The following is a 27,547-nucleotide window of genomic DNA, read 5'->3' as shown; positions in this document are numbered from 1 at the left end:
AGCCGAAGAGATAGCTACTAAAAACAAAACTTTCCAAGATAGAAGCTTAATATCTATGGAATGCATAGGTTCAAACGGAACCCCTTAAAGAACTTTAAGAACTAAGTTTAGGCTCCATGGCGGAACAACAGGTTTAAATACAGGCTTGATTCTGACCAAAGCCTGACTAAATGCTTTAACGTCTCTGACATCTGCCAGACGTTTGTGAAGTAGAATAGACAAAGCAGATATTTGACCTTTAAGAGAACTAGCAGATAATCCCTTCTAGAAACCTTCTTGGAGAAAAGACAATATTCTAGAAATCCTAATCTTACTCCACGAGTAACCTTTGGATTCACACCAATAAAAATATTTGCGCCAAATCTTATGATAAATCTTCCTGGTGACAGGCTTTCTAGCCTGAAATCAGGGTATCAATGACCGATTCAGAGAAACCAGGCTTTGATAAAATCATGCGTTCAATCTCCAAGCAGTCAGACGCAGAGAAATTAGATTTGGATGCGTGAACAGGCCTTGGATTAGAAGGTCCCGCCTCATTGGCAGAGTCCACGGTGGAACCGAGGACATGCCCACTAGGTCTGCATACCAAGTCCTGCGTGGCCATGCAGGAGCTATCAGAATTACCGACACTCTCTCCTGCTTGATTCTGGCAACCAGACGTGGGAGGAGAGGAAACGGTGGAAATACATAAGCCAGATTGAAGGACCAAGGCACTGTTAGAGCATCTATCAGTACCGCCTTGGGATCCCGGGACCTGGACCCGTAACGAGGAAGTTTGGCATTCTGACGAGACGCCATCAGATCCAATTCTGGTGTGCCCCATAGCTGAATCAGCTGGGCGAATACCTCCGGATGGAGTTCCCACTCCCCTGGATGAAGAGTCTGATGACTTAGAAAATCCGCCTCCCAGTTCTCTACTCCTGGGATGTGGATTGCTGAGAGATGGCAAGAGTGATCCTCTGCCCACCGGATTATTTTGGTTACCTCCATCATCGCTAGAGAACTCCTTGTTCCTCCCTGATGATTGATATAAGATACAGTCGTGATGTTGTCCGACTAAAACCTGATGAATTTGGCCGCAGCAAGCTGAGGCCACGCCTGAAGTGCATTGAAAATCGCTCCCATGTGGGTTAAAAAACCCTAACACAAGCCACAATGACCCCTTTAGTCCCTTCAAAAAACGTTATAATTGCATCATTTACTGAACAAACAAAAAACGTTTTTTTCCTAACAGTGTCACCAGTAACAAATGAGCCCTTCAAGCAAGCTGAAATTCCTATCCAAGTGTCTGAATGCAGCTTACCCTTTCCCCATGGGGATATTGCCAGCCCTTTCTAGAATAAACACAGTCTGTCTAGAAAAACATAGACTGAACATACCTCATATGCAGCTTAGCATGCAAACCGTTCCCCCAACTGAAGTTTTCCTGTACTCTTCAGCCCTTGTGAGAACAGCAGTGGATCTTAGTTACAAAGTGCTAAGATCATAATCCTCCTTGCAGAAATCTTCATCTCTTTTTCTGCCAAAGAGTTAATAGTACACACCGGCACCATTTAAAATAACAAACTTTTGCTTGAGAAATAAAAAACTAACATTTTTGTCACCACACTCGCTCTGCACTTCCTAGTTACTTAGAGTAGGAAAAGAGAATGACTGGGGGGTGGAGCTAAGGGGGGAGCTATATAGGCAGCTCTGCTGTGGTGCTTTCTTTGCCACTTCCTGTAGGGGAGGAGAATATCCCACAAGTAAGGATGAATCCGTGGACTCGATACATCTTACAAGAGAAAGGGTGCTTTCCTTCCGCAAGATAAGAAAAACAAAACTAAGGGACGGCAGTTTTCTAATTTTCGTTCGGACAAATCCCAGAGAACTCAATTGTCCTACAAGCCTGAGCAACCCAAGTGTACCTGGAAGCCTGCTCAGAATAAGTCCAAGCAGACTAAGAAGCCCGCAGATAAAAAATCTGCATGAAGGGGCGGCCCCCAATCCAGTATCGGATTGAGCAGGGGGCAGACGGTCATTTTTCTCAGACGCTTGGTTTCAGGATGTTCAGGACCCTTGGGTACTGGAGGTTGTATCTCAAGGGTACCAGATAGGATTAAAATCTCATCCGCCCAAGAGCAGATTCCTCCTCTCCAGACTGTCTACAAGACCAGAGAAGAGGACAGCCTTTTTAGATTGTGCAAGGGATCTATCCTCCATAGGAGTAATAGTCCAGGTATCTGCATCAGAAAGAGGTCTGGGGTTCTATTCAAACCTCTACATGGTTAGCAAAAAAGAGGGACTTATCGTCCAATTCTGGACTTGAAGTTCTTAAACAAATTTCTAAGTGTCCCCACCTTCAAGATGGAGACGATCAGATCGATCCTTCCTTCCTCTGGTTCAGGAAGGACAATTTATGACTAACATCAATGTGAAGGATGCATACCTGCATGTTCCGATCCACGAGGATCATTTTCAGCTCCTAAGGTTTGCTTTTCTGGATCAGCACCTCCAGTTCATAGCACTTCCGTTTGGCTTAGCTACTGCACCCAGGATCTTTACAAAGGTTCTGTGTGCTCCTATGGCAGTGGCCAGAACTCAAGGAATTGCAGTAGCACTGTACCTGGACGATATCTTGGTACAGGCACCATCTTTTCGTCTGGCAAATAATCACTCAGAATTTCTTCTGAATCTTCTTCGGTCTCATGGATGGAAGATCAACTTGGAAAAGAGTTTTCTTACTCCAAATACCAGGGTGAATTTCCTGGGTACGGTTAAAGACTCAGTATCCAGGAGGATCTTGCTAACAGATCAGAGACAATGCAAGCTGTCATCAGCTTGCCTTGCCCTCCAGGACGCCTCAAGTTCTTTGGTGGCCCAATGCATGGAGTTGATTGGACTCATAATGTCTTGTATGGACATTATTCTTTTTGCCAGATTCCGTTTCAGACCTTTACAACTATGCATGCTGAGACAGTGAAACGGCGATCATTCAGACCTGTCACAACAGATCATATTGGACAGCCTGTCAAGAGATTCGCTCTCTTGGTGGCTTTGTCTTGAGGCACGTGCTTCTTGAGACCGTCCTGGGAGATTGTGAGTACAGACGCCAGCCTTTCAGGCTGGGGAGCAGTCTGGGGTGCCAGGAAGGCACAAGGGTTTTAGACTCTTCTTATCAATATTTTGGAACTGCAGGCAATCTTTTTCCTGGGCTTTTAAGAACAAAGCCTCTATGGATCAGATTTGTAAGGCGGCTACCTGGTCCTCCTTACATACTTTTCTAAATTTTACAAATTTGATGTGTTTGCTTTGGCTGAAGTAGCTTTCGGGAGAAAGGTTTTGCAGGCTGTGGTGCCCTCAGATTAGGGTCCGTCTTTTTCTTTATTCCCTCCCGTTATTCCTTCAGTGTCCTCTGGAGCTTGGGTATTTTTTACCCAACAGTAAGGAATATTATTGTCGTGGACTCTCCCTGCCTTATGGAAAGAAAACAAAATGTATGTTTACAAGATAAATTACTTTCTTTCCTGGCAGGGAGAGTGCACGACCCCGCCCGTGAGAATTTTTGGGCGGCTCCAGATTTGTTATTCTAGCACCTTTATACCCTGATGTTTCTCCTACTTTTCCTCGTTCCCTCTGCTGAATGAATGGGGATTGGGGGAAGTGGGAGCGACATTTAAGCCTAGAAGAGGACACGTGTCTATACTATCGCAACGCACTGTGAAAAGGATGGTTCGAGTTGCCAAAATAACTCCAAGGCTCAAAGCTAGAGAATTGCAGAAGTTCGTTGCATCTTGGGGTAAAAAAAGTCTCCAAAACTACAATCTGACATCACCTACATCACCACAAGATGTTTGGAAGGGCTTCAAGTAAAAAGCCTCTACCCTCATCCAAAACCAAACTCAAGTATCTTCAGTTTTCCAGACACTAGTGAAACTTCAAATTGGATCGGGTTCTATGGTCAGATGAAACCAAAATATAGCTTTTTGGCAATAAACACCAGAGGTGGGTTTGGCGCACACAGAGAGGTAGCCATATGGAAAAGTACCTCATGCCCACAGTTAAATATGGTGATGGCTCTTTAAGGTTTTGGGGCTGTTTTTCTGCCAGTGGACCTGGACATTTTGTTAGAATATATGGCATCAAGGACTATATAAAATATCAACAGATATCAAATGAACAACTGACAGCCTTGAGCAGAAAGCTTAAAATGGGCCATGGTTGGATCTTCCAGCAGGACAATGATCTAAAACATACATAAAAATCAACACAAAAAAGGTTCACTGATCACAAAATTAAGGTCCTGCCATGGCCATCCCAGTCCCCTGACTTGAACTCCATAGAAAACCTGTCGAGTGAACTGAAGAGGAGAGTCCACTAGCGTCAACCTCAAAATTTGAAGGATCTGGAGAAATTCTGTATGGAGGAATGGCCTCAAATTCTGTGCCATGTAACCTCTAACCTCATCAGGCATTATAGGAGAAGACTCAGAGCTGTTATCTTGGTAAAGGGAGGTAACACAAAGTATTGACTAAAAGGGTGCCAATAATTGTGGCACACATATATTTATCCAAGTTTTTTTTTTTTTTTATATAAACCTGTGTTGTGTTTCCATGAACACAGAGTATTTTTGTGCATTTGTTGAACAAAAGATTAAAAAAAGTTAAAAAAAAAAAAGACAATTTGACAGCCGCCTTTGCTCATATTTACCAAGGGTGCCAATATTAGTGGAAGGGCAGTGTATATTGATGAGTTAAAAGGGACATGAAACACATTTTTTTTCTTTCATGAGTCAGGTAGAACATACAATTTTAAACAACTGTCTAATTTATTTAAATTATAATTTTTTCTTAGTCTTCTCATTAGTATTTTTTGTTGAAAAGCATGTTTGTATGCTTAGGAGCCTGCCCATTTCTGGAGCACTATATGGCAGCATTTTGTACAAATATTATCCATTTGCAAGAGCACTAGATGACAGAACTATTGTCTGCTATGTGGTGCTCCAGAGGCATACCTAGGTATCTCTTCAACACAGAATATCATGGGAATTAAACAAATTTGATAATAGAAGTAAACTTGAAACTTTTTTAAAATGGGTTACCTATAGTTGCACTTGCAAGGACATAAAACCCAAAATTTCCCATCATGATTCAGAGAGCGCATACAATTTAAAACAACTTTCCATTTTATACTATTATCAAAAGTTCTTTGTTTTCTTGTTATCCTTTGTTGAAAAGCAGTAATGTAAGCTCAGGACTGTGCACGTGTCTGCAGCACTATATGGCAGTAGTTTTGCAACAATGTTATACATTAGCAAGAGCACTAGAAGGCAGTAATATTTCCTGGCATGTAGTGCTTCAGGCATGTGCACTCTCTCTTTAACAAAAAAAATAACACGAGATTGAAGCAAATTTGATAATAGAAGTAAATTGGAAACTTTTTTTAAATTGTATTCTCTATTTGAAAGGGACATGAGTTTTATGTTAAGTTTATCAAAATTACAAAAATTACTCCTCAGTCTGATGAACTAGCTTTTTACTACTGCGTTTGGGGTGGCAGCTCTTGGGTGCAATAATGTATATTACGTAAAATTGGCATCCTGTACACTTGCATTTCAATACTTCTTTACCTCAGACAAGCACTGTTTATTCTAGTGACCAAGGCACTAAGTATATTTGCTTGTTGTTTCAGTCTAGAGAGAAAGACTAAAGTCCAGTATATATTCACAGTCTCACAATACCACTAATGTCTTCAGCACAAATCACGCCTTTGTGAGTTTATTTCTTCAGGTTAAAATCACAATTGTCACAGAGTAGCACCACAGTGACTGACAAATCATAGAGAGGATAGCTGGTCTCCTATGCAGACATGTTTCGTGCCCGTAGGCACTTGTTCACTGCTCATATATTCACATTCTCTCCCACACCCGTCTTTAAGATTAAAGGAAGTTGTATACCCAAATCAGGTTAAAGGAAAAATATGTTTGTTCAGAGATTCAATTGATTTACCTTCACAGTACTATTTTTATGTGGGTAAAATGTTTTATAAGAACGTTTAAAGGGACAGTCTACACCAGAATATTTATTGTTCTAAAAGATAGATAATCCCTTTATTACCCATTCCCTAGTTTTGCATAACCAACACAGTTATATTAATACACATTTTTACCTCTGTGATTATCTTGTATCTCTGCCATTGCAAACTGCCCCTTATTTCAGTTCTTTTGATAGACTTGCATTTTAGCCAATCAGTGTTGGCTCCTAGGAACTCCACGTGCGTGAGCACAGTGTTATCGATATGAAACACATGAACTAACAACCTCTAGTAGTAAAAAACTGTCAAAATGTCCTGAGCTGAGAGATGGACTTCAAGGGCTTAGAAATTAGCATATGAGCCCCCTAGATTTAGCTTTCAACTAAGAATACCAAGAGAACAAAGCAAAATTGGTAATCAAGTAATTTGGAAAATTGTTTAAAATTACATGCCCTATCTGAATAATGAAAGTTTGTTTTGGACTAGACTGTCCCTTTAAACACAGAACAGAAAATTCAACCAAAAAGGAGCATAAACTGTCTATTAGACTTTCTAAAGATAACTAAACAAAATTCAAGACCCTTTCCATGAGTGGCTTACCTGTTGCATGGGTCGCAGGTATATAATGCGATTCCTCTCTGGTGGCATCCGAAGTATTTGGTCAAGTATTTGCTCCATGTTAAGCTTTTTACACTGAGCATAGTCAAAGCGATTTACAATGGGAGCATTTTCTACTTTCAAGTGCTTTAGCACACGGCATCGTGTAGCTAGAAACAAAACATAAATAGTAAAACACCACATTGTGAGTAACCACTTTATTACCGGGAATTTCAGAGAAAAACTTGCCCTAAGTACTGAAAAATCCTTAGCATTTTTGCTATCACTCTATTTAAACAGAAATAGAGCCTTTTTTTTTTTTTTTTTTTTAAATTTAAGTAGACAACCCAAGGTATTGATTTAGGACAATTCTGGTATATTAGATGCCACTATTTGGCCACCAAATACGATCATGTTAAAAAAAAATAAAGAACTATTTTGCAAACTGTATTTTTTTTTTTTTTTTCAATTTTCCAGATTTTAATATGAAATGTTCCACAGTAAAGATCAATATATATTTAATGTAAAACTATCATACTATGTTGTTGGTCAAGTTTTTATAAACCAATATGATTGTTCAAATTGTTGTCTGCAGAAAACTTGTGCTGGAAAAGAAAAATGTCATTTTAAAACTTAAGTAGAGGGGTTAAAATGCCAGGCATTAATGATACCTCCATAAAAGTTACACCAGTTGATTGTGCATCACCCATGTGTTAGCAAAGTCATATTTCGTATTCATAAAGTTGTATTTAAATAAAAATGTCAGTTCCTAAAGAACTTACAAAAATGAATAAAAAAACAAAACTGTAAACAATTACAATGGCAAAGTGACAATACCAGTTTCAGTGCATGAGTCTGATTAATATTGTTCAATCAAATAATTGTAACCAAATGATATATAAAGAATGAGTGTGTTCTAACCAGACCCCGTCTTCCAAAAAAAAATACCCATGAGAGTCCTTGACTGCAGACAATGTAGCATTAGGACATTTTCTGTATGAATATGTTAAACTTAATAGCACTAGAAAAACTATTGTTTTTTACAAAGTAAAACAATTGAAATATAAATTTACATAAAAACGTCATGAGAAACAAAAAAATAAAAATAAAAAACTGTACAAAGTTGAGTTTGCTTTGCAAAAGCACTCTTTTCTTAAATAAGTCCCTGAGTACATTTTAAAAACATATACACAAAGGTTTGTAAAATTATGCTGAACACAGAACTAATGGGTTGAACTCCTCTTCGTCGCCTTCAGAGACTGGAAGCACATTTTTCACTGCTTTTCGCGCCTCGATTCTACGACACTTTGGGCAGTCGTCTGTCTTGAAACATTGTTTGTGATAGCATGTTTTGCAAACTTCACATCGTCTACAAATGTCAGTCTGGAAGGGGAAAAGGATATCAGCACCATGACAAAACTCACAGATAAATCCTTTGGCTTGGCACAACTCACATTTATCCACATGGGCTGTAGATGTGTTCAAAAGCTCACGGAGCATATTTTGTTTAATCCCAACAAGTTCACTCAAGGTGAAGTGATGCAACTCTTCTGTCAAGTGTGATGGAACTTTTTCAAAGTCTTTAAGCACGCTCTCAGCAAATCTGCAAGTAGCTAGTAGCCTCTTTATATAAATGAGTTGCTCCTGAAGTTCCTTGACTCAATTTAGATCTCTCGCTTTTTTATACAATTCCGAGTTCTCAGATTTCACGTTGAACTTGTGGCTTTGCCATATACTGTCCAAGAGAGTTTTAGCAAAGTTGCTGACGTAGTATTTGCTAAAGTTCCACTTGAGTATAATCCGAGCAGGGATGGAACTTTCTGCATAGCTGTGACAGCAATCACAGAAATACTTTCCAAAATAATCACAGTAACGCAATCTACTGGTATATCTTGGCTCTACTTGGGTACCGCAGCCAGCACAAACATAATGCTGCGCAGCTATAACAACATCTCTCTTGAGGGGATGGTGTAAGGTGCTTATAACCTGGAATCGAAGCGGAACACAAACTTGACTCAAATTCCTCTGGAATGGCATGTTTAATTATTTGCTCAATACTTATGCTTGGCCAGGTGGAAATCGGAACGTCAGTCTGGAGCCATTGTGTTCTGAAAGCTTTGTAAAGCTTTTTGGCAATTTGTTCAGCTGAGTTTGAGGCCTGTGTGAGAGTCCTTTCATGCATTTTGCAGGATTGAGGTGTGTTAGAGTTGTTAATCCTTTCGTAATCTTCTAGTTCAATAATAACAAACTCATCAAAATCATCATCTTCAGATACAGCGGAATCCTTAGAAAGATTTTCTCCCACGATGGGATCTGTAGGGGAATTTTGCTGCATTGCTGCTAAACCTTCATAGCCACTGTCAACAGAAGCTGCCGATTCTGAATAAAGTCTGGCAATGGGAAAAGCCACATGGTCTTGTTTACACCACTGCCGATATGCAGTGCCTCCACCTCCATTCCACTGCTCCGAGGTAGTAGGCGGAATATGACCCATATCGCACTGATCCCATTGGAAGCGCTGTACGTGACCTCTGTCAGCATTGTCCTGCAAGTGCTGGGAACCGCACCAGTCTTCATTATACAGCTCCCACTGTGAGCACTGCAAACTACTCTTCATTTTCTCAACAACTGAGATCAATAGATCTGCTACCAAGAAGTGTGTGTTTTCATTCTCCAGGTTTACAGTTGGTTCAAAGACATTTTCTGCTGCATTGAGTGTGGTCTCTGTACTTGCTGTTAATGTCTTCTCAGAAGCATTATGAATGTTGGAATAGGACTGTGATCGCCTGCAAGAAGATTTGGCATCTTCAGCTTTATACAATACAGAGTCTGACGTTTCAGCATGTAAGGGCAATGTAAGTACCTCTGAATTGACTCTTGACAAGGCGTCATCAGAATTTAAACTGTAGTTAGAAAGGTTTGGGGTAGAAAACCTTCTCAAGTCCCTTTGAAAGCAAGTCAGGGGAAAATTAATTTGTGAGGTGACCACAGGACCAGTTAGAGCTACTTCTGTGCAGACTTCACAAACTGGTTGTGGTGAACTATCCCGAGTCCTAGTTTTAAGTGCATCTTTCATATGTCCCAAAGAAATGGGTGGTTCCTTTGTGTTAAGAGAGACAGACAGTGGGGTTTCCCAAGATGCTTTGCTTCTGTTAAACCTAATGTCATTTTGGGCACAGGTGATGAGTGGAACACAGTCTGAATCGTTGTCCAAGTCACTACTGCAGCTACTGTCCTCAGAATTTTCTTAATCACCGTCTTGGTAGTCTGTATTTATTATTATCTTTGATTTTATTCCATTTGATAGGTTTAAAACAGATGCCAGTATTTCTTTGATAGCTGTAGTGCTGTCTGGGTAAGAGCCACAGTTCCCACCTAAGCCAATGACGGCCGGCCTAGGTAACTCATCTGCTGCAGGAAAGTTGACAGTAGTTCTTCTTGGGAACATGTTCACAGGAGAATTTGGGGAAGCCATAGTCTTCATTTCACAATAGCTCTAGACTACCAATAATCCTCCATAGCGACCCGCCACAGCCTCCTGTGCGCTGGCTCTCCTGGGTGCAAGCTCATATAACCAGGATCCAAGATTAATGTGCAGCGTTTGGTAGCCAGCTCCTTGTCTTTACTAAGGAACAACAGTACACAGCCCTTTAGTGCCCACGATCAATAAACACATTCGTCTTCCGAGACATTAATAACTTCCTCCCAGCTCAGTCATTTTCACTGCCACCGGAGACTCCTCCCACAGCCGGAGCCGCAAACTGTATTTCTTACTGAAATTATTTACACACAACTACTGCAGTCATAAGACAAATGGTTGTAAAAGCGAGTCTGGGGTCCCCTTTTTTCAGAAACAGCAGACATTTGCCATTGGTTTTGGCAATAAGAAGGCAGCTGACTGCATCACACTTCTGAAATTCCTGGCAGTAAAGGGGTTAATCACTTTGCTTATAAAGATAAAATGTGCTGTAGTGGTGGGATTTCCCTCCCACCTCCTGATCTATCCTAAACAGCTTTCTTCCCCCCTTAAAGTGCTACATCAATACAGTATGCTGAGCAAAGTACTGTGTGACATAGTACCTACATCAATATGCTGCAAGGGGTTAAAGTAAGCCAGCATTATGCACTTCTCTGCCTTTGCTACAATATATTTAAAATGAATTTGCTTTCAAATGAAAATATACACAAACTAAAAACAAAATAAAAAAAAGGGATTCATATAACCTAATCATACAGATCCTTTATTTTTTAAACCAATTAAAATAGCTTATTATTAGTGATATTTAAATTTTAAAATTATACCGACCAAGAATACTTAAAAAAATAACTAATGTACAAGATTATGGATACTGGAGAAAACATTTTGCTTGATTTTATTTTTTGAGGACTACTTGAGATTGGTTTGTGAAACTGCACTTACCATGAATGAACATCATTTTTGGACAGTCTTTCAGCACTAAGTCGGTGATACCACAGTTAGTCAAAGTGATGCCAACCAGGTTTTTGGACTTGAGATTCAGCACCTAAATGCCAAACGTTATATTGAAAAAACAGATAAGGTAAAAGCCATTTTTTATATTTTATTTAGATAACTTTTCTTTGTTGAAGCACATACCTTAGTAAATTCAGGAATGTGCATATATAAGAACTATATGATAGCAGTGTTTGTATTAGTACAATACTGATGCACACTAGTATTAAAGGGACACTTAACACCTGTTTAAAAATGTCTAAACTGTTTCTGGAATCAAAATAAACTAATACACTATCCCAATGCTGTTTTTTTTTTATCTTACTACAAGCTCTTTAAAGAAGACTCCTCATATTTTCTATGCCTATCCACAGCTTGTTTTTTTACCTATGGTGCCATCTTGTAAGACGTGTGTACCCAAGTCATGTGATGTGCACGGCAACTTCTTCTCTCACTGATGTAATTTATTGAAGGCAGCCAAATCGTCAATGCTCATTCACTGTAATGCATTGCAGTATATGAGGACAAAGTTCAATTTTATATGTGTAATACAGTAACTGCTTCTTATTTTATAAAACATATTTTCAACATTTTATGTACCCTGAACAGATCTCCACAGTCTGTATGTTTCACTCACTGTTCACTGCTTATAACTGAAAAAAGCAATCGCCAGCTCGATGTTCAGTGGCAGAGGGGAGGGGGAGGAGGGAAGGGGAGAGAGTCTAGCAACCATTTTTTAACTCACTGTTATTCAGAGAGATCTCTGCAATATCCAAGGAAATATTTATCTGCGAGTTAAAAAAAAGACGGCTGCTAGACTCCCCCCTCCCCCTCCGCCACTGAAAATTGGGCTGGCGATTGCTTTTTTCAGTTATAAGCAGTGAAGTGAAACATACAGACTGTGGAGATCAGTTCAGGGTACATAAAATGTTGAAAATATGTTTTATAAAATAAGAAGCAGTTACTGTATTACACATATAAAATTGAACTTTGTCCTCATATACTGCAATGCATTACAGTGAATGAGCATTGACGATTTGGCTGCCTTCAATAAGTTACATCATTGAGAGAAGAAGATGCCGTGCGTATCACATGACTTGGGTGCACACGTCTTACAAGATGGCACCATAGATAGGAAAATACAAGCTGTGGATAAGCATAGAAAATATGAGGAGACTTCATGAAGAGTTTGTAGTAAGATGAAAAAACAGCATTGAGAACAGTGTATTAGTTTATTTTGATTCCTCAGAAACAGTTAGTTCAGAAAATCTTAAGCAGGTGTTAAGTGTCCCTTTAAAGAACCATTAAATACAGTAAAATGACATAATCAACAAATGCATAATAGACAAACACCACAATAGCACTTACTCTAAATTTCAAGAGTAGATTTCAGTTACTTCCATTTACTCTCCGCCTGTAACATATGGCAGACATCAGCCACTCACAAACACATATACTGAGCGCATGTACAGTAAGAGCTGGCACCTCAGAAAGTGTGCATATAAAAATACTATGCAGATTTTGATAATAGAAGTATATTGGAAAGTTTTGTTTCAAAATTGCTTGCTCTATCTGAATCATTAAAGTTTAATTTTGACTTTACATTGTTGCAAACACTGCTGCCATATAGAGCTCAGGACAAGTGCAAACTACCAGGCCTATCTAGGTATTGTCTTAAGAAAAAAAAGGAGAACAAAGGAAATTTGACATTAGAAGCAAACTGGAAAGTTGTTTAGAACTGTGAACTCTATTTGAATCATGAAAGTTTAATGTGAACTTCCATATCTTTGAATAGCTTCATTGACAAGTCTGGGATGGGCAGAATATTAAAGGGACATTAAACACTAAATAAATGCTAGATAGAATGATGCATTCAAAGAAAAGATTAGTCTGAAACATGAAGATGTATTTTTTATAGTTTCATTATCTTTTTAAACATTGACAAAATAAGAGTAAAATTTTAGTGTCTATAAAACAATGGGAGCTGCCATGTTGTAACTTAGGTTACCTTCTCTGCTGTAGCCAATTAGAGATAGTTATAAATAGGCCACTAGAGAGTGTGCTGCCAATGGCTGTGTAGAATATAAGTGTTCTGCACTTCCATTTCTAACAGGAACTGAAAATGTCACAATTTCAGAATGGAATTACAGGAAAGGGGGCAAAATAAATAAATTAAATTATATTGCAGACTATTTTTTATAAATATACACAATTGATCATTTTCTATTACTGACTCAAAGTGTTTAATGTCCTTTAAGATTGTATAACCTTTTTTATAAATGTCACATACAACCGTGCTAGTTCCACAAAAATGATGTACCCCATAAAATATTGGTGGGATAAAAAAATGTTACTTCAAGTACCCAAACAAATTAATTTAAAAAGAAAATATGTATTAGAACATTAGGTCTGCAGTTTCTCTCTCCAACTTTTGAATAGCAGTTACCTGAACATGATCATCTTCAATCACAGGGTCACTGGTGCTTGTAGACTTATCTGCAGTTCGTTTCCTCTTCACAGTCTTCTTGTTTTTTGAAGAAGGTGTAGACTCTGATATAGAATTGTTCAATTCTACATTATTTACAGAGGCATCTTTACAACTGATAAGAATATTAAGGCTGTGACACATTGCAAGCGGAGCAGCGTGCAGATGCGGCTGTGCACGCTCAGTGTGTTCTGCCTTTTCATCTCTGAGAACTCTGCTGCGTCAGGTCGCCTAGCTGAGCGCTCAGAGATTAAATATTTGATCTTCAGAAGCGATGCGACGCGGAGCGAAGCAGCTGCTTCACCTCGCACTGCATCGCTTGCAGTGTGTCACAGCCTTTAACAACTAAGCGAGTTTATAAAACATTCTATCAAGCTCACAAGATTAACATCTAAGCGAGTTTATCAAACATTCTATCAAGCTCACCTAAGTCCAGTTATGCTCAGCATCTTTTTTTATGGATATTAAGATATTACAACAAATAAAACCAGAATCCCCTTATTTTCACCAGAAACACACAAACATACTTACCACCATCAGACATCAGTGGAACCTGAGAAAGCCTTGTGCGTGCTCTTGTTAAAGGCCTTTGAATGTGATTGTCACCTTGCTCAGTACGGTAGCAGACAGGTGATGCACTTGGATCGTCCCCAACTCTTGTATTAGTCCTTTGTGCCCCACCTTGAAGTGTTCTGAGTGTGTACTCTGAACCATTTGTTGGGGAGGATCTACTAGTGGATGGCTGGGCCTCCCAACTACCATTAGTCCTATTCTGCCTCTGCAGTTCCTGAGCCCTATTATTCGAGCAGTAGGAGCATATTCCCCCATTTTCTTGTACATTAAGAGACGGAGAACCATCTGTCCTGTTGCATCTACACAGTGCTGCCTCTTCACGAGCATCAGGATTGCCGTTCAAAGGCTGATAATTTCCTGGGTTTTGGGAAGCAGAATTACAGACATTCATGACTCCACTTGCTCCTCCACCCTCAGGGCCACCTGTGGTCCTTTCCGGTACATCACTGGCTGCTTTCATATCTGCTTTTATTTGCTCACTGGTTACCTGACAGCCCTTTTCACAACTGCTCTCTTCACTTGGTACCACGTGCTCTGTGGGGCTGTTGAGTCCAAATCCACATTTCTTACGCAATGGTGCTTTTCCTTTGCCACTTATCACTGAGATTAATGTATTGTAAAAAAACAAAACAAACATGTTATGCAAATCTCAACTCAAGGTATAATCTAGTAAGTAAAATACATATGCATTTTGTGTCATTATAGGAATATGGCAAATTATTAAATCAGGGATGCAAAAATTTGATGCAGAAAGTTATACTTAGCAGAAAATAAAAATAATCCGTGTATTTAAATACAATAATACTAATTTCAGGATTAAAGCTATGGGTTGATTTTAAAATCTATATCCAGCCAGTAATATTTATTAAAGGGACAGGTAACACCAGAATTACTGTTGTTTTTTGCATAACCAACACAGTAATAATTATACACGTTTAACCTCTGTAATTACCTTGTATCTAAGCCTCAGCAGACTGCCCCCTTATTTCAGTTCTTTTGACAGACTTGCATTTTAGCAAATCAGAGCTGTCTCCATGGTAAATTCATGTGCATGAGCTCAATGTTATCTATATGAAACATGTGAACTAATGCCCTCTAGTGGTGAAAAACTATCAAAATGCATTTAGATTAGAAGCGGTCTTCAAAGTCTAAGAAATTAGCATATGAACCTCCTAGGTTTAGCTTTCAACTAAGAATACCAAGCGAACAAAGCAAAATTGGTGATAAAAGTAAATTGGAAAGTTAATTAAAATTACATGCCCTATTTGACACATGAAAGTTTTTTTGGACTTGACTGTCCCTTTAACATGTGAAGCTAGTAAACTGTAAAGTTTCCCAATGCATTAAATGCATTAACCATCTTAAAGGGACACTCAAGTCAAAATTAAACTTTCATTATTCAGATAGAGCATGTAATTGTAACAACTTTCCAGTTAACTTCCATAATGTATATGCAGTCTTTTTATATTTACACTTTTTGAGTCAGCAGCAACTACTGAGCATGTGCAAGAATTCACAAAATATACGTTTGTGATTGGCTGATGGCTGTCACATGATTTCAACTACTTATTTGAAGTTCAGACTAAGTCCTTTTGCATTGTCTTTTTATCATGCATTTGTTGGTTATGCAAATCTACTGTATTTACTGGTCCTTTAATCATAAAGAGCTCTAGACTATCAAAGCTAATCTTTAACTATTAAGGGTTTTTCTCTTGATAACATGAAATCTGAATGGTGTTCCATTTAAACCTAAGATATCAGCATGAGGCATCTCACAACCCACCTTAGTCTAGAGACAACATCAGAGACTCTGCTAATAAGCAACTGATCTAACATGGCACCAAGCTCTGGGGTTCCGCTCAGCTGCATACATGGCTTTTCCTTCTGCAGTGTTCTCTCCAGGACCTATTTAAAGGGTTTATCACCAGCTGATCTTATTGACTCCTTAGCTAAAATTAAAATCAATATTAAAAGGACATTCCAGCCAGAATTGAAAGTCACATGGGTGCATTTCATGCTGCTAATAAAAGCTATAGCTGTTTCAAATGTGTATTTAAGTATGCACCGTGCACCAGCATTTTAAATACAGCACTTGCTCAGGGAGCCTAAGGTGCTTGTACCATCTGGTAATGACTCAATTTGTTTATTGCTAACATGATACAAGTCCCACTGATGCTCTAAACAGCTGCAGTATTTAAATTGCTGGTGCACTGAGAATATCTAGCTTTGCTTCACGTGCAGAGAAAAATATTAACACCAAAACAGTGATGACTCTTACTAGAAGCATTTTTGCCAATACATGTATATTGCAAATATGTTTCTATTCAAAGATGTAATTCATCTGTGTGCATTTAAATTTTGACCGGAATGTCCCTTTAAGCAAAAAATATATAATCTTTTCTGCTCAAATTATTAAATTAATTTGTTCAATTTTTCAATTCATTTGTGCTTTGGATAACTTAAGTAAGATTCATAAATAACAGAAAATGTTATAATATTGCAAAGTATTACACTGTCGCCACCCAGCTACTTCCCTATGGCTGTCATGATGGCAGGGGACTCTATACCTTTGGTATTGGTTAGTCCTGGCAGTCTGCTCACAATACAGCAATTTAAAGGTATAAACACAAATACAGATCTAGATATCAAGAACAAAATCTCAACAAAAAGGGGAAATAAAATAAACATACGGTGCTTATGCCATTTGAAACCATGTATGTTCGTCAATATATGGCTCACTACTTGTATTTTTACCAAAGCAATCTTTTACAACTATGATACTTGTAAACAGGCCTCAATTTTACAAAAAAATAATAATATTCGCTAGTCATGACTAATATCTGAGCACCAATTTTAGGGGAATTCATACCTCAATTAAAAAAAAATGATAGATAGGTGTCTAAATTAACTAAATGAAAAAAGGAATGAAAGAATGATATATGGGTGGCAAAATCTATAAGCTTCCATTAAAATTTGGAATAGAGGATCATAAGAGACTAATTTTCTTTGAACATCTGTTCCTAATGTGCATTGGAGCTTATTGATTTTGGCAACTATATATCAGGGGTCTTCTCTTTTTTTAAAGACCACATAGAGCTCAGCTCATCATCCTTAAGTGGACAGGGGCGTATCTATTCGCCCCTGTCCGTCTGGCTTCTCTTCTGGCGGGCAGAAATACCCTGCCCGCATTTACCGTTGTACTCTAGTACTCCTGTACACTCGTGTGCAACCCCGCCCCTTGCTCGCGCATAGGAAATCACGTGTGGGCAGGAGCTGTCAATCTCCAAGGTCAGAAGAGACCAGGGAGATTGAAATTCTCCACCTAAAAGAAATAGGGCAGGGAAAGAAGAGGTTGATAAATTGAGCCCTAAAGGTAGCAGAATTGTATAATCTACAAATGCATAACAAAAAAAAAAAAAGACAATGTAATAACACTTACTCTGAATGTCAAATGAGCAGTATTTTTTTCTGTCAAATGTAAGTTTCCCTATGTATCATGTGACAGCCATCAGCCAATCACAGACTCATATACATATATAATGTAAATACTTAGTAGGAGCTGATGCCTCAGAATGTATGCTCTATCTATATCAAGAAAGTTTAATTTTGATGTTAGTGATAACCATATTTAGGCACTTGGCTATCCTTTATTTTATTATATTTTGGATATAATAGGCCATCCATTAAGTATTTAGAAAAGTTATACCATCTACCTAAGCACTTAACCCTCATCTGGCATCTGCACAGACCTACTAACTAACCACATATCCTACTGGATAATATTGGTGTACTTCTCTTCCACCCAATTAAGACAAAGAATATATTCACAAAGCAAGTATAGCTGAGTTCGTTTTTTTTAACTCAATAATTGTCATGTTTAGAGAGAATTTTCTATAAACTTACACCCTACTTCCTTGCAATTAGCTTCTTCATTAATATTCAGTCTACTGAACATTTGGCCAAATAGTTAAGTCATTTGTAGTGAAGTAAGCTAGTTGGGACATTTCCGAAGCTGGCCAATGTAATTTACCCCCATCAAACCATATATTTTTGAAAAGTACACACCCTAGGGTATTAAAATGCTGGTATTTTAACACTTTCCATGCACTAATTCAACCACCAGTCTTTGTAAAACTTTTGGGTAGTCATTTTTTTGTATTATTTTTCATATATATTGTACTTTATGCATGTATTCTCAGTTCCTGTTATGTGTTAATGTCAAATACACATGGTTTTGCATTAACTTACCTGTGCTGTCATTAGACTCTGTTAATTCCCTATTTTTGTCTTCTCCATGAGTATAACTTTGTGAAATGTTGTTGGTGATTGGACTTCCACCTAAATCATCCTCATCCTCACTGTCTGAATCATGAACTGTAATTGGAACAGGTTTTGCAACAGATTGCAGCCCACTGGGGCCTAAAATACAAAGTTAAAGCAAAGGTGTAAAGTAAGGCGAAAAACAGCAAATTCATGTAAGCAAAGCAAATGTCAGTGACTGCCAATGAACAAATAGTGGATATCAAATAAGATCTGATGCCCCTTTAACCCTTTAGTGACCAGACCATTTTTCAAAGTTTGTGTTTAGTTGTAATTTTCCTCTTACTCATTTACTGTACCCACACATATTATATACCATTTTTCTTGCCATTAAATGTACTTTTTAAAGATATAATTATTTTCATCATATCTTATAATTTACTATAAAAAAAATGGAAAACACACACTTTTACTAACTTTGACCCCCAAAATCTGTTAACACATCTACAACTACCAAAAAACACCCATGCTAAATAGTTTCTAAATTTTGTCCTGAGTTAAGAAAACACAATTTATGCTTACCTGATAAATTTATTTCTCTTGTGGAGTATCCAGTCCACGGATCATCCATTACTTGTGGGATATTCTCATTCCCAACAGGAAGTTGCAAGAGGACACCCACAGCAGAGCTTTAATATAGCTCCTCCCCTAACTGTCATAGCCAGTCATTCGACCGAAAACAAGCCGAGAAAGGAGGAGCCATAGGGTGCAGTGGTTACTGTAGTTTAAATTTAAAAATTACCTGCCTTAAAATGACAGGGCGGGCCGTGGACTGGATACACCACAAGAGAAATAAATTTATCAGGTAAGCATAAATTGAGTTTTCTCTTGTAAGGTGTATCCAGTCCACGGATCATCCATTACTTGTGGGATACCAATACCAAAGCTAAAGTACACGGATGAAGGGAGGGACAAGGCAGGAACTTAAATGAAAGGAAACACTGCCCATAAAACCTTTCTGTCAAATATAGCCCCGAAGAAGCAAAAGTATCAAATTTGTAAAATTTTGAAAAAATATGAAGCGAAGACCAAGTCGTCAACTTGCAAATCTGATCAAAAGAAGCCTCATTTTTAAAGGCCCAAGTGGAAGCCACAGCTCTAGTGGAATGAGCTGTAATCCTTTCAGGAGGCTGCTGTCCAGCAGTCTCATAGGATAAGCGGATTAAGCTTCTTAGTCAAAAAGAAAAAGAGGTTGCCAAAGCCTTTTGACCTCTCCTCTGTCCAGAGTAGACAACAAACAAAGCAGATATTTGACAAAAATCTTTAGTAGCTTGTAAGTAAAACTTTAAAGCACGGACCACGTCCAGATTGTGTAACACAAGGATGGAACAACAATCTCTTTATTGATATTCTTGTTAGATACCACCTTAGGTAAGAACCCAGGTTTGGTACGCAGGACTACCTTATCCGTATGAAAAATCAGATAAGGAGAATCACATTGTAAGGCAGATAGCTCAGAGACTCTACGAGCCGAGGAAATAGCTACCAAAAAAAGAACTTTCCAAGATAAAAGCTTGATATCTATGGAATGAAGAGGTTCAAACGGAACTCCTTGAAGAACCTTAAGAACCAAGTTTAAGCTCCATGGTGGAGCAACAGGTTTAAACACAGGCTTGATTCTAACTAAAGCCTGACAAAATGCCTGAACGTCTGGAACATCTGCCAGACGCTTAACTAGCTGACAATCCTTTTTCCAAACCTTCTTGGACAAAAGATAATATCCTAGCAATCCTGACCTTACTCCATGAGTAACCCTTGGATTCACACCAAAAAAGATATCTACGCCATACCTTATGGTAAATTTTCCTGGTGACAGGCTTTCGTGCCTGTCTTAAGGTATCAATAACTGACTCGGAGAAGCCACGCTTTGATAAAATCAAGCGTTCAATCTCCAGGCAGTCAGCCTCAGAGAAATTAGATTTGGATGGTTGAAAGGACCCTGAAGTAGAAGGTCCTGTTTCAGAGGCAGAGACCATGGTGGAAAGGATGACATGTCCACTAGATCTGCATACCAGGTCCTGCGTGGCCACACAGGTGCTATCAGAATCACCGATGCTCTCTCCTGCTTGATCTTGGCAATCAGTTGAGGGAGCAGAGGAAACGGTGGAAACACATAAGCCAGGTTGAAAGACCAGGGTGCTGCTAGAGCATCTATCAGTGTCGCCTTGGGATCCCTGGACCTGGATCCGTAACACGGAAGCTTGGCGTTCTGGCGAGACGCCATGAGATCCAGTTCTGGTTTGCCCCAACGATGAATCAGTTAAGCAAATACCTCCGGATGGAGTTCCCACTCTCCTGGATGAAAAGTCTGACGACTTAGAAAATCCGCCTCCCAGTGCTCTAGACCTGGGATATGGATAGCTGATAGGTGGCAAGAGTGAATCTCTGCCCAGCGAATTATTTTTGAAACTTCTAACATCTCTAGGGAACTTCTCGTTCCCCCTTGATGGTTGATGTAAGCTACAGTCGTGATGTCCGACTGAAATCTGATGTACCTCAGAGTTGCTAACTGAGGCCAAGCCTGAAGAGCCTTGAATATCGCTCTTAGTTCCAGAATATTTATTGGAAGGAGAGACTCCTCCTGAGTCCACGATCCCTGAGCCTTCAGGGAGTTCCAGACTGCACCCCAACCTAGAAGGCTGTCATCTGTCGTAACAATTGTCCAATCTGGCCTGCGAAAGGTCATACCTTTGGACAGATGGACCCGAGATAGCCACCAGAGAAGAGAATCCCTGGTCTCTTGGTCCAGATTCAGTTGAGGGGACAAATCTGTGTAATCCCTGTTCCACTGACTGAGCATGCATAGTTGCAGCGGTCTGAGATGTAAGCGTGCAAACGGCACTATGTCCATTGCCGCTACCATTAAGCCGATTACTTCCATACACTGAACCACCGAAGGGCGCGGAATGGAATGAAGAACCCGGCAGGAATTTAGAAGCTTTGATAACCTGGACTCTGTCAGGTGAATTTTCATTTCTACAGAATCTATCAGAGTCCCTAGAAAGGAAACTCTTGTGAGTGGGGATAGAGAACTCTTTTCCTCGTTCACTTTCCACCCATGCGAACACAGAAATGCCAGTACTATGTGCGTATGAGACTTGGCAATTTGGAAGTTTGACGCCTGTATCAGGATGTCGTCTAAATAAGGGGCTACTGCTATGCCCCGCGGCCTTAGGACCGCCATAAGCGACCCTAGAACCTTTGTAAAGATTCTTGGGGCTGTAGCTAATCCCAAGGGAAGAGCTACAACTGGTAATGCCTGTCTTGAAAGGCAAACCTGAGAAACCGATGATCTTTGTGTATCGGAATGAGAAGATAAGCATCCTTTAGATCCACTGTAGTCATATATTGACCCTCCTGGATCAGTGGTAGGATGGTACGAATAGTTTCCATCTTGAACGACGGAACTTTGAGGAATTTGTTTAAGATCTTTAGATCCAAAATTGGTCTGAAGGTTCCCTCTTTTTTGGGAACCACAAACAGATTTGAGTAAAAACCCTGTCCCTGTTCCTCCTTTGGAACTGGATGGATCACTCCCATAACTAGGAGGTCTCGTTCACAGTGTAAGAATGCCTCTCTCTTTATCTGGTGTGCAGATAATTGTGAAAGGTGAAATTTCCCTTTTGGGGGGGAAGCTTTGAAGTCCAGAAGATATCCCTGGGATATAATTTCCAACGCCCAGGGATCCTGAACATCTCTTGCCCACGCCTGGGCAAAGAGTGAAATTCTGCCCCCTACTAGATCCGTTCCCGGATAGGGGGCCGTTCCTTCATGCTGTCTTAGAGGCAGCAGCAGGCTTTTTTACCTGCTTACCTTTTTTCCAGGTCAGGTTTGGTCTCCAGACCGTCTTGGATTGAGCAAAAGTTCCCTCTTATTTATTATTAGAGGAAGTTGATGCCTTTAAGAGAAACAAATTTTGTCAGAATTTGAAAAACAGTGAAAAAATGCAGTAAATCAAACGAAATTTTTACAGTGTGTATAATAGGCCAACAAAGCATTGCACCCACTTGCAAATGGATGATTAACCCCTTAGTTAAAAAAACGGATCAAAAAAACGAAATAGACGTTTTTTTAACAGTCACAACCAACTGCCACAGCAAGCTGTGGCCCTACCTTCCCCAATAAACGACTTTGGAAAGCCTTTGGGCCCTTTAGAGATGTCCTATAGCATTCAGAGGGCCTTTGAGGGAAGCTGGATGTCACAGTTTGTAATTTTAACTGCACCAACTGTAACTTTTATACTACAACAGTGGAAATTGTTTCTAGTCAAAATTTAAGCCAGCCATGTGGAAAAAACTAGGCCCCAATAAAGTTTTATCACCAAAGCATATATAAAAACAATTAAACATGCCAGCAAACGTTTTATATTGCAATATCATAAGGGTATTACCCCTGGGAGTAAGCATGATACCAGTCGTTATTAAATCACTGTATTCAGGCTTAACTTACATTAATCCGGTATCAGCAGCATTTTCTAGTGTTTTCCATCTCTAGAAAAAATTATAACTGCACATACCTCATAGCAGGATAACCTGCACGCCATTCTCTCGCTGAAGTTACCTCATCTGTGTAATCCCCTCAAACATATGTGAGAACAGCAATGGATCTTAGTTACAACCTGCTAAGATCATAGAAACCTCAGGCAGATTCTTCTTCTATTTACTGCCTGAGATAAAATAGCACAACTCCGGTACTATTTAAAAATAACAAACTTTTGATTGAAGAAAATAAACTAGCTATATTTAACCACTCTCTCCTACAACGTCCTTGCTTGTTGAGAGTTGCAAGAGAATGACTGGCTATGACAGTTAGGGGAGGAGCTATATTACAGCTCTGCTGTGGGTGTCCTCTTGCAACTTCCTGTTGGGAATGAGAATATCCCACAAGTAATGGATGATCCGTGGACTGGATACACCTTACAAGAGAAATACCCAATGTTTACATGTTATTTGCTTTTTTTGCAAGTTATAGGGCAATAAGTACAAGTAGTACTTTGCTATTTCTAAACCCTTTTTTTTTTTCAAAATTAGCGATGGTTACATTGTAACACTGATCTGTCAGGAATACCTGAATAACCCATCACATGTATATATCTTTTTGAAAGAAGACAACCTATGGTATTAAACTTGGGGTATTTTGAATCTTTTCATGCAACCATTTTACCACCAATCTATGCCAAAGTTTGGGGGGGGGGGAGAGTTGTATTCTTGAATTGCTATTTTGTCAAAAAATCACATGTACTGAGAACGTTAAGGGTTACTGCCAAATAACACCCCAATATTTGTTCAACAACATCTCCTGAGTACAGTGATACCACCCATGAATAGGTTTGTCTGGTTCTCTGGGGAGTAAAAGGCCTTATTTTTTGGGGGCCATTGCAGTTTTCCAACTTGGAATTTTCACATCTGTCATCATGCACCCATGTCCTATTTGGGACATTTCCGAAGCTGGCCAATGTAATTTACGCCCATCAAACCATATATTTTTGAAAAGTACACACCCTAGGGTATTAAAATGCTGGTATTTTAACACTTCCCATGCACTAATTCAACCACCAGTCTTTGTCAAACTTTTGGGTAGTCATTTTTTTGTATTATTTTTCATATATATTGTACTTTATGCATGTATTCTCAGTTCCTGTTATGTGTTAATGTCAAATAACACCACAATATATGTTCAACAAGATCTCCCGAGTACAATGATACCACCTATGCATAGGTTTGTTAGGTTGTTTGGGGTTTGCAATGCCAAACTTCTGACATGTGTTTGTGATTTTTTCAGATTTAACACATCTTTTTTTGGGGGGCCTTTTTACATACCCCAATTTATTTGCTCGCCATGAACGTGCATATATTTCAGAAGTTGAGACCCCAAGGTAATGTATATGGGGTGTTTTGATGCCCTTGATGCAACTGTTTTAGCCAAAAATATTGGAGAAAGTGTGTGGTATTTTTTTATTTTTAAACACACATTGATTTTGGCTGTGATTTAGGAGAGCCTGTTGTAAGTTATTGCAAGAAAACACTCCAGGTTGTTTTCTGCAACACCTCCTGAGTACACCTATGCCCCCCATGCATAGGTTTGCCAGGATTTTGGGAAGGTTCTGTTACAATTTTATGACTAGTAATTTTAGTTAAAAGTAAGAGTATTTCTTCTGATAGGCCCATCTTTAGTTTGGGGCCTATCGCATACCCCAGTTTTATTTATTGCCATGAAAGTATATATATTTGAAATGTTGACACCCAAGGTATTGTATATGGTGTGCTTTGAAGCCTTTGATGCAACAGTTTTAGCCAAAAAAAAAAAAAAAATAGAGAAAGTGTATGGTGGTAATTTTTCAATTTTCATTTTGACATACACACACATTGCTTTTTTACTATGATTTAGGAGAGCCTGTTGTAAGTTATTGCAAAAAAAAACACTCCAGGTTGTTTTCTGCAAGGCCCCCCGAGTACACCAATGCCCCCCATGCATAGGTTTGACAGGGGTTTTAATAGAATACAGCACCAATTTTAGAACTTATAAAAAAAATAGAGTAATGAAATGTAAAAATCTGACACAGTAAAAGTAAAAAACAAAACAAAATATCTAAGTGAACATAACCAATAAAAAACAAAAAAACTGAGCGGCAATTTATTTTTATTTAAAAAAAAAAAATTGTGGACCATTGTATGATACCGCTTAAAATAGTCCCCCAATGCAGAGTTCAGGCTGTCCAGGGCAATTTAGGACAGTAACATATGGTGTCCTTTCTCTGATCCCTCTTGGTACAAACTTTTTTTTTTGAGGTTTCAGCTTTGCCACAGTAGAGGGTATTTTAAAAATAAAATGGGTAGCCCCAACTCTGCTCTCTCAAATCACCACCCGGGGAGCAGGTGCATCTTGGTACAAAATCCCCGAAATGATCTGGAGCTGAAACTATAAAAAAAGTCAGTTTCATTTCGGGGTTTCATTTTTGAACAACAAAAAAGCGTTGTGGGTTGCAATCTGAATTAAGTAAATTGCAACCTTTTGGTAGCAGGCCCTAGTCTTCCGCATAATTAGGTAGGGCTGCAGCAGCTGATCTACAAGATCAACCCCACCCATATGTCGATTATAAGCCTTGATGCACACTGGCTTCATTGTGCTCTCAGCTCTGCCACGTACAGAGACCTCCACAGTCCTCTCTGTGTGGATGGTGGTAAGAAGGTATACATCCTTCTTGTCTCTGTACTTAAATGCCAACAGCTCCTTTTGGCGCAGAGCTGAGGTGTCCCCCTTCGTAGCTGGGTGCGCGCAAGTTGTCCTGGGAAACATGCGCAGTTCTTTTTAATTGTACTGCAAGCTACTGTATCAAAGCAATACAGTAGCTTGAACAAAAGGACACTTGTATAGAAATTATCTAAATACAAGTGGTACCCTTTATTCATCAGGGGTAATATCAGGTCCCAGACAATCTTGCCACTGGTTCCCATATGTTCTGGGCAACCTGGAGGGTCAAGGTGGATATCCTTTCCCTCGTACACCCGGAAGGCCTGAGTATACCCAGTCTCACTCTCACAGAGCTTATACACCTTTACCCCATACCTGGAGCATTTGGAAGGAATATACTGCTTGAATCCCAGTGTTCCCTTATACTTCAACAGGGATTTATCCATGCATATATTCCTTCCAGGTGTATAAGCCTCTGCAAACCTAGCAGCAAAGTGGGTAATCAGAGGGCGGATTTTATACAGCCTGTCATATTGGGTATGCTCCCTAGAGGGGCACAGGAGGTTGTCGCTAAAGTGCATGAAATGTAGAATCATTTCATACCTCTTCCTCGACATACTCTGGGAGAAAATGGGGGTAGAGCAGATGGGGCTACTGCTCCAGTAGGAGCGAATGGAGGGTTTCTTTATAAATCCAATCAGCATAGTCAATGCCCGTTTTTTTTTTTTTTTTCTGACACATTGATAGGGGCCCATTGCTGCTTTGCCAAATATAAGTCAGGCTTTGCAGCACAGAACTGATGGGCATATAAATTACCCACTCTTTAGCAGCAATGCTAGCTGGAGCAACACGTCTCTTTCTGGCAGGTCGGCTAGCAGCAACAGATACATAACTATCAGTTGAGACTGTATTTTAATGATGCATTTGAGCATATGGCAGGGTCAAAATTGGGGTCTGAGACATAGAGGCTCTGACGCAAGGATGGCATATGCCTCCTCAGCACACTATATATATATATATATATATATATATATATATATATATATATATATATATATATATATATATATATATATATATATATACACACACACTGACATTATTTTTATCTGTCACAGAAAAAGAAATTCTAAAAAAATAAAATAATTTAAATTAACTAAATGGCTCTGAAAAGAGCCTTTGGGTCTCACCAAAAAATTACAACAAAAAAAATTAACCCCTAAAAACTGCAGACAACAAAAAAGTGCAGCTATGCTACTGCCAGTGATTTATAGTGATCACTGACAAGCTAGGGGTTAATGGCTCTAAAAATAACCTTTGGGTGTCACAATTCTTAACAAATATATTAAATAAATTTCTCTCTCCCACAAAAACGTAAGTGAGGAGAGGGAGATCCACAATGATTAGAGTCAATATTTACAAATATTGACATGATCAGACAAATGGGATATTTTATTATTAAAAAATAAATTATAGAGCAAGTTCAGATTGGATGACCCTAGCCTGCCCCTATGATGGGGGGGCTATTATATTAAAAAAAATATATATTTTTTTTTACTACTTACCGAGTACCTCGTCCCACCAAGGCACTCAGCACACAAGCAGAGCATCGAAAGCCCGTCCGATCGCTTCTGATGCTCTGCTAGACCGCCAGGCTCCACGTGGAGCGAAAACGGGAGTGATCAATCCGGGGCCCGGCAGTAGGGAACAGTATTGCAGGATGCCTCAACATCGAGGCATTTCTGCAATACTGTTAGAGCGGCCGGAAGCGATTACCTGAGGACATACAAGGTACATCCTACAAAAAAAAACAGTCTTTAAACGACCAAGGATGTACCTTGTACGTCCTCGGTGGTTAAGGGATTAAAAAGGGACATGAAACCAAAATGTATCTTTTA

At 39.2% G+C, this 27,547-nt stretch overlaps 2 protein-coding genes across 4 annotated transcripts in view; both read right to left on the bottom strand.

Moving 5' to 3' along the window:
* Positions 1-27,547, bottom strand: part of FBXO38 (F-box protein 38) — a 128,679-nt gene that overhangs the window by 43,691 nt on the left and 57,441 nt on the right. For 2 of the 3 annotated variants that reach the window (XM_053717085.1, XM_053717086.1), the window contains exons 15-19: positions 18,387-18,557; positions 14,097-14,738; positions 13,527-13,630; positions 11,030-11,132; positions 6,613-6,779 (exon numbers count right to left, since the gene is read on the bottom strand). In XM_053717085.1, coding sequence (XP_053573060.1) covers positions 6,613-6,779; positions 11,030-11,132; positions 13,527-13,630; positions 14,097-14,738; positions 18,387-18,557 — 1,187 coding nt within the window. The remainder of the gene's footprint in view (positions 1-6,612; positions 6,780-11,029; positions 11,133-13,526; positions 13,631-14,096; positions 14,739-18,386; positions 18,558-27,547) is intronic. The other variant, XM_053717087.1, reaches the window with a different exon arrangement.
* Positions 7,060-10,588, bottom strand: LOC128662992 (protein associated with UVRAG as autophagy enhancer-like). The gene is given in 2 exon segments (XM_053717088.1): positions 7,060-8,614; positions 8,616-10,588. Coding segments are annotated over 2 exon segments (1,869 nt in total). The 5' UTR covers positions 9,686-10,588; the 3' UTR covers positions 7,060-7,815.

Source organism: Bombina bombina, chromosome 6 (assembly GCF_027579735.1).
Source record: "Bombina bombina isolate aBomBom1 chromosome 6, aBomBom1.pri, whole genome shotgun sequence".
NCBI classification, from domain to species: domain Eukaryota; kingdom Metazoa; phylum Chordata; class Amphibia; order Anura; family Bombinatoridae; genus Bombina; species Bombina bombina.
The sequence above is the reverse complement of the archived record's forward strand: the minus strand, read 5'-3'. Positions and strand labels throughout refer to the sequence as shown.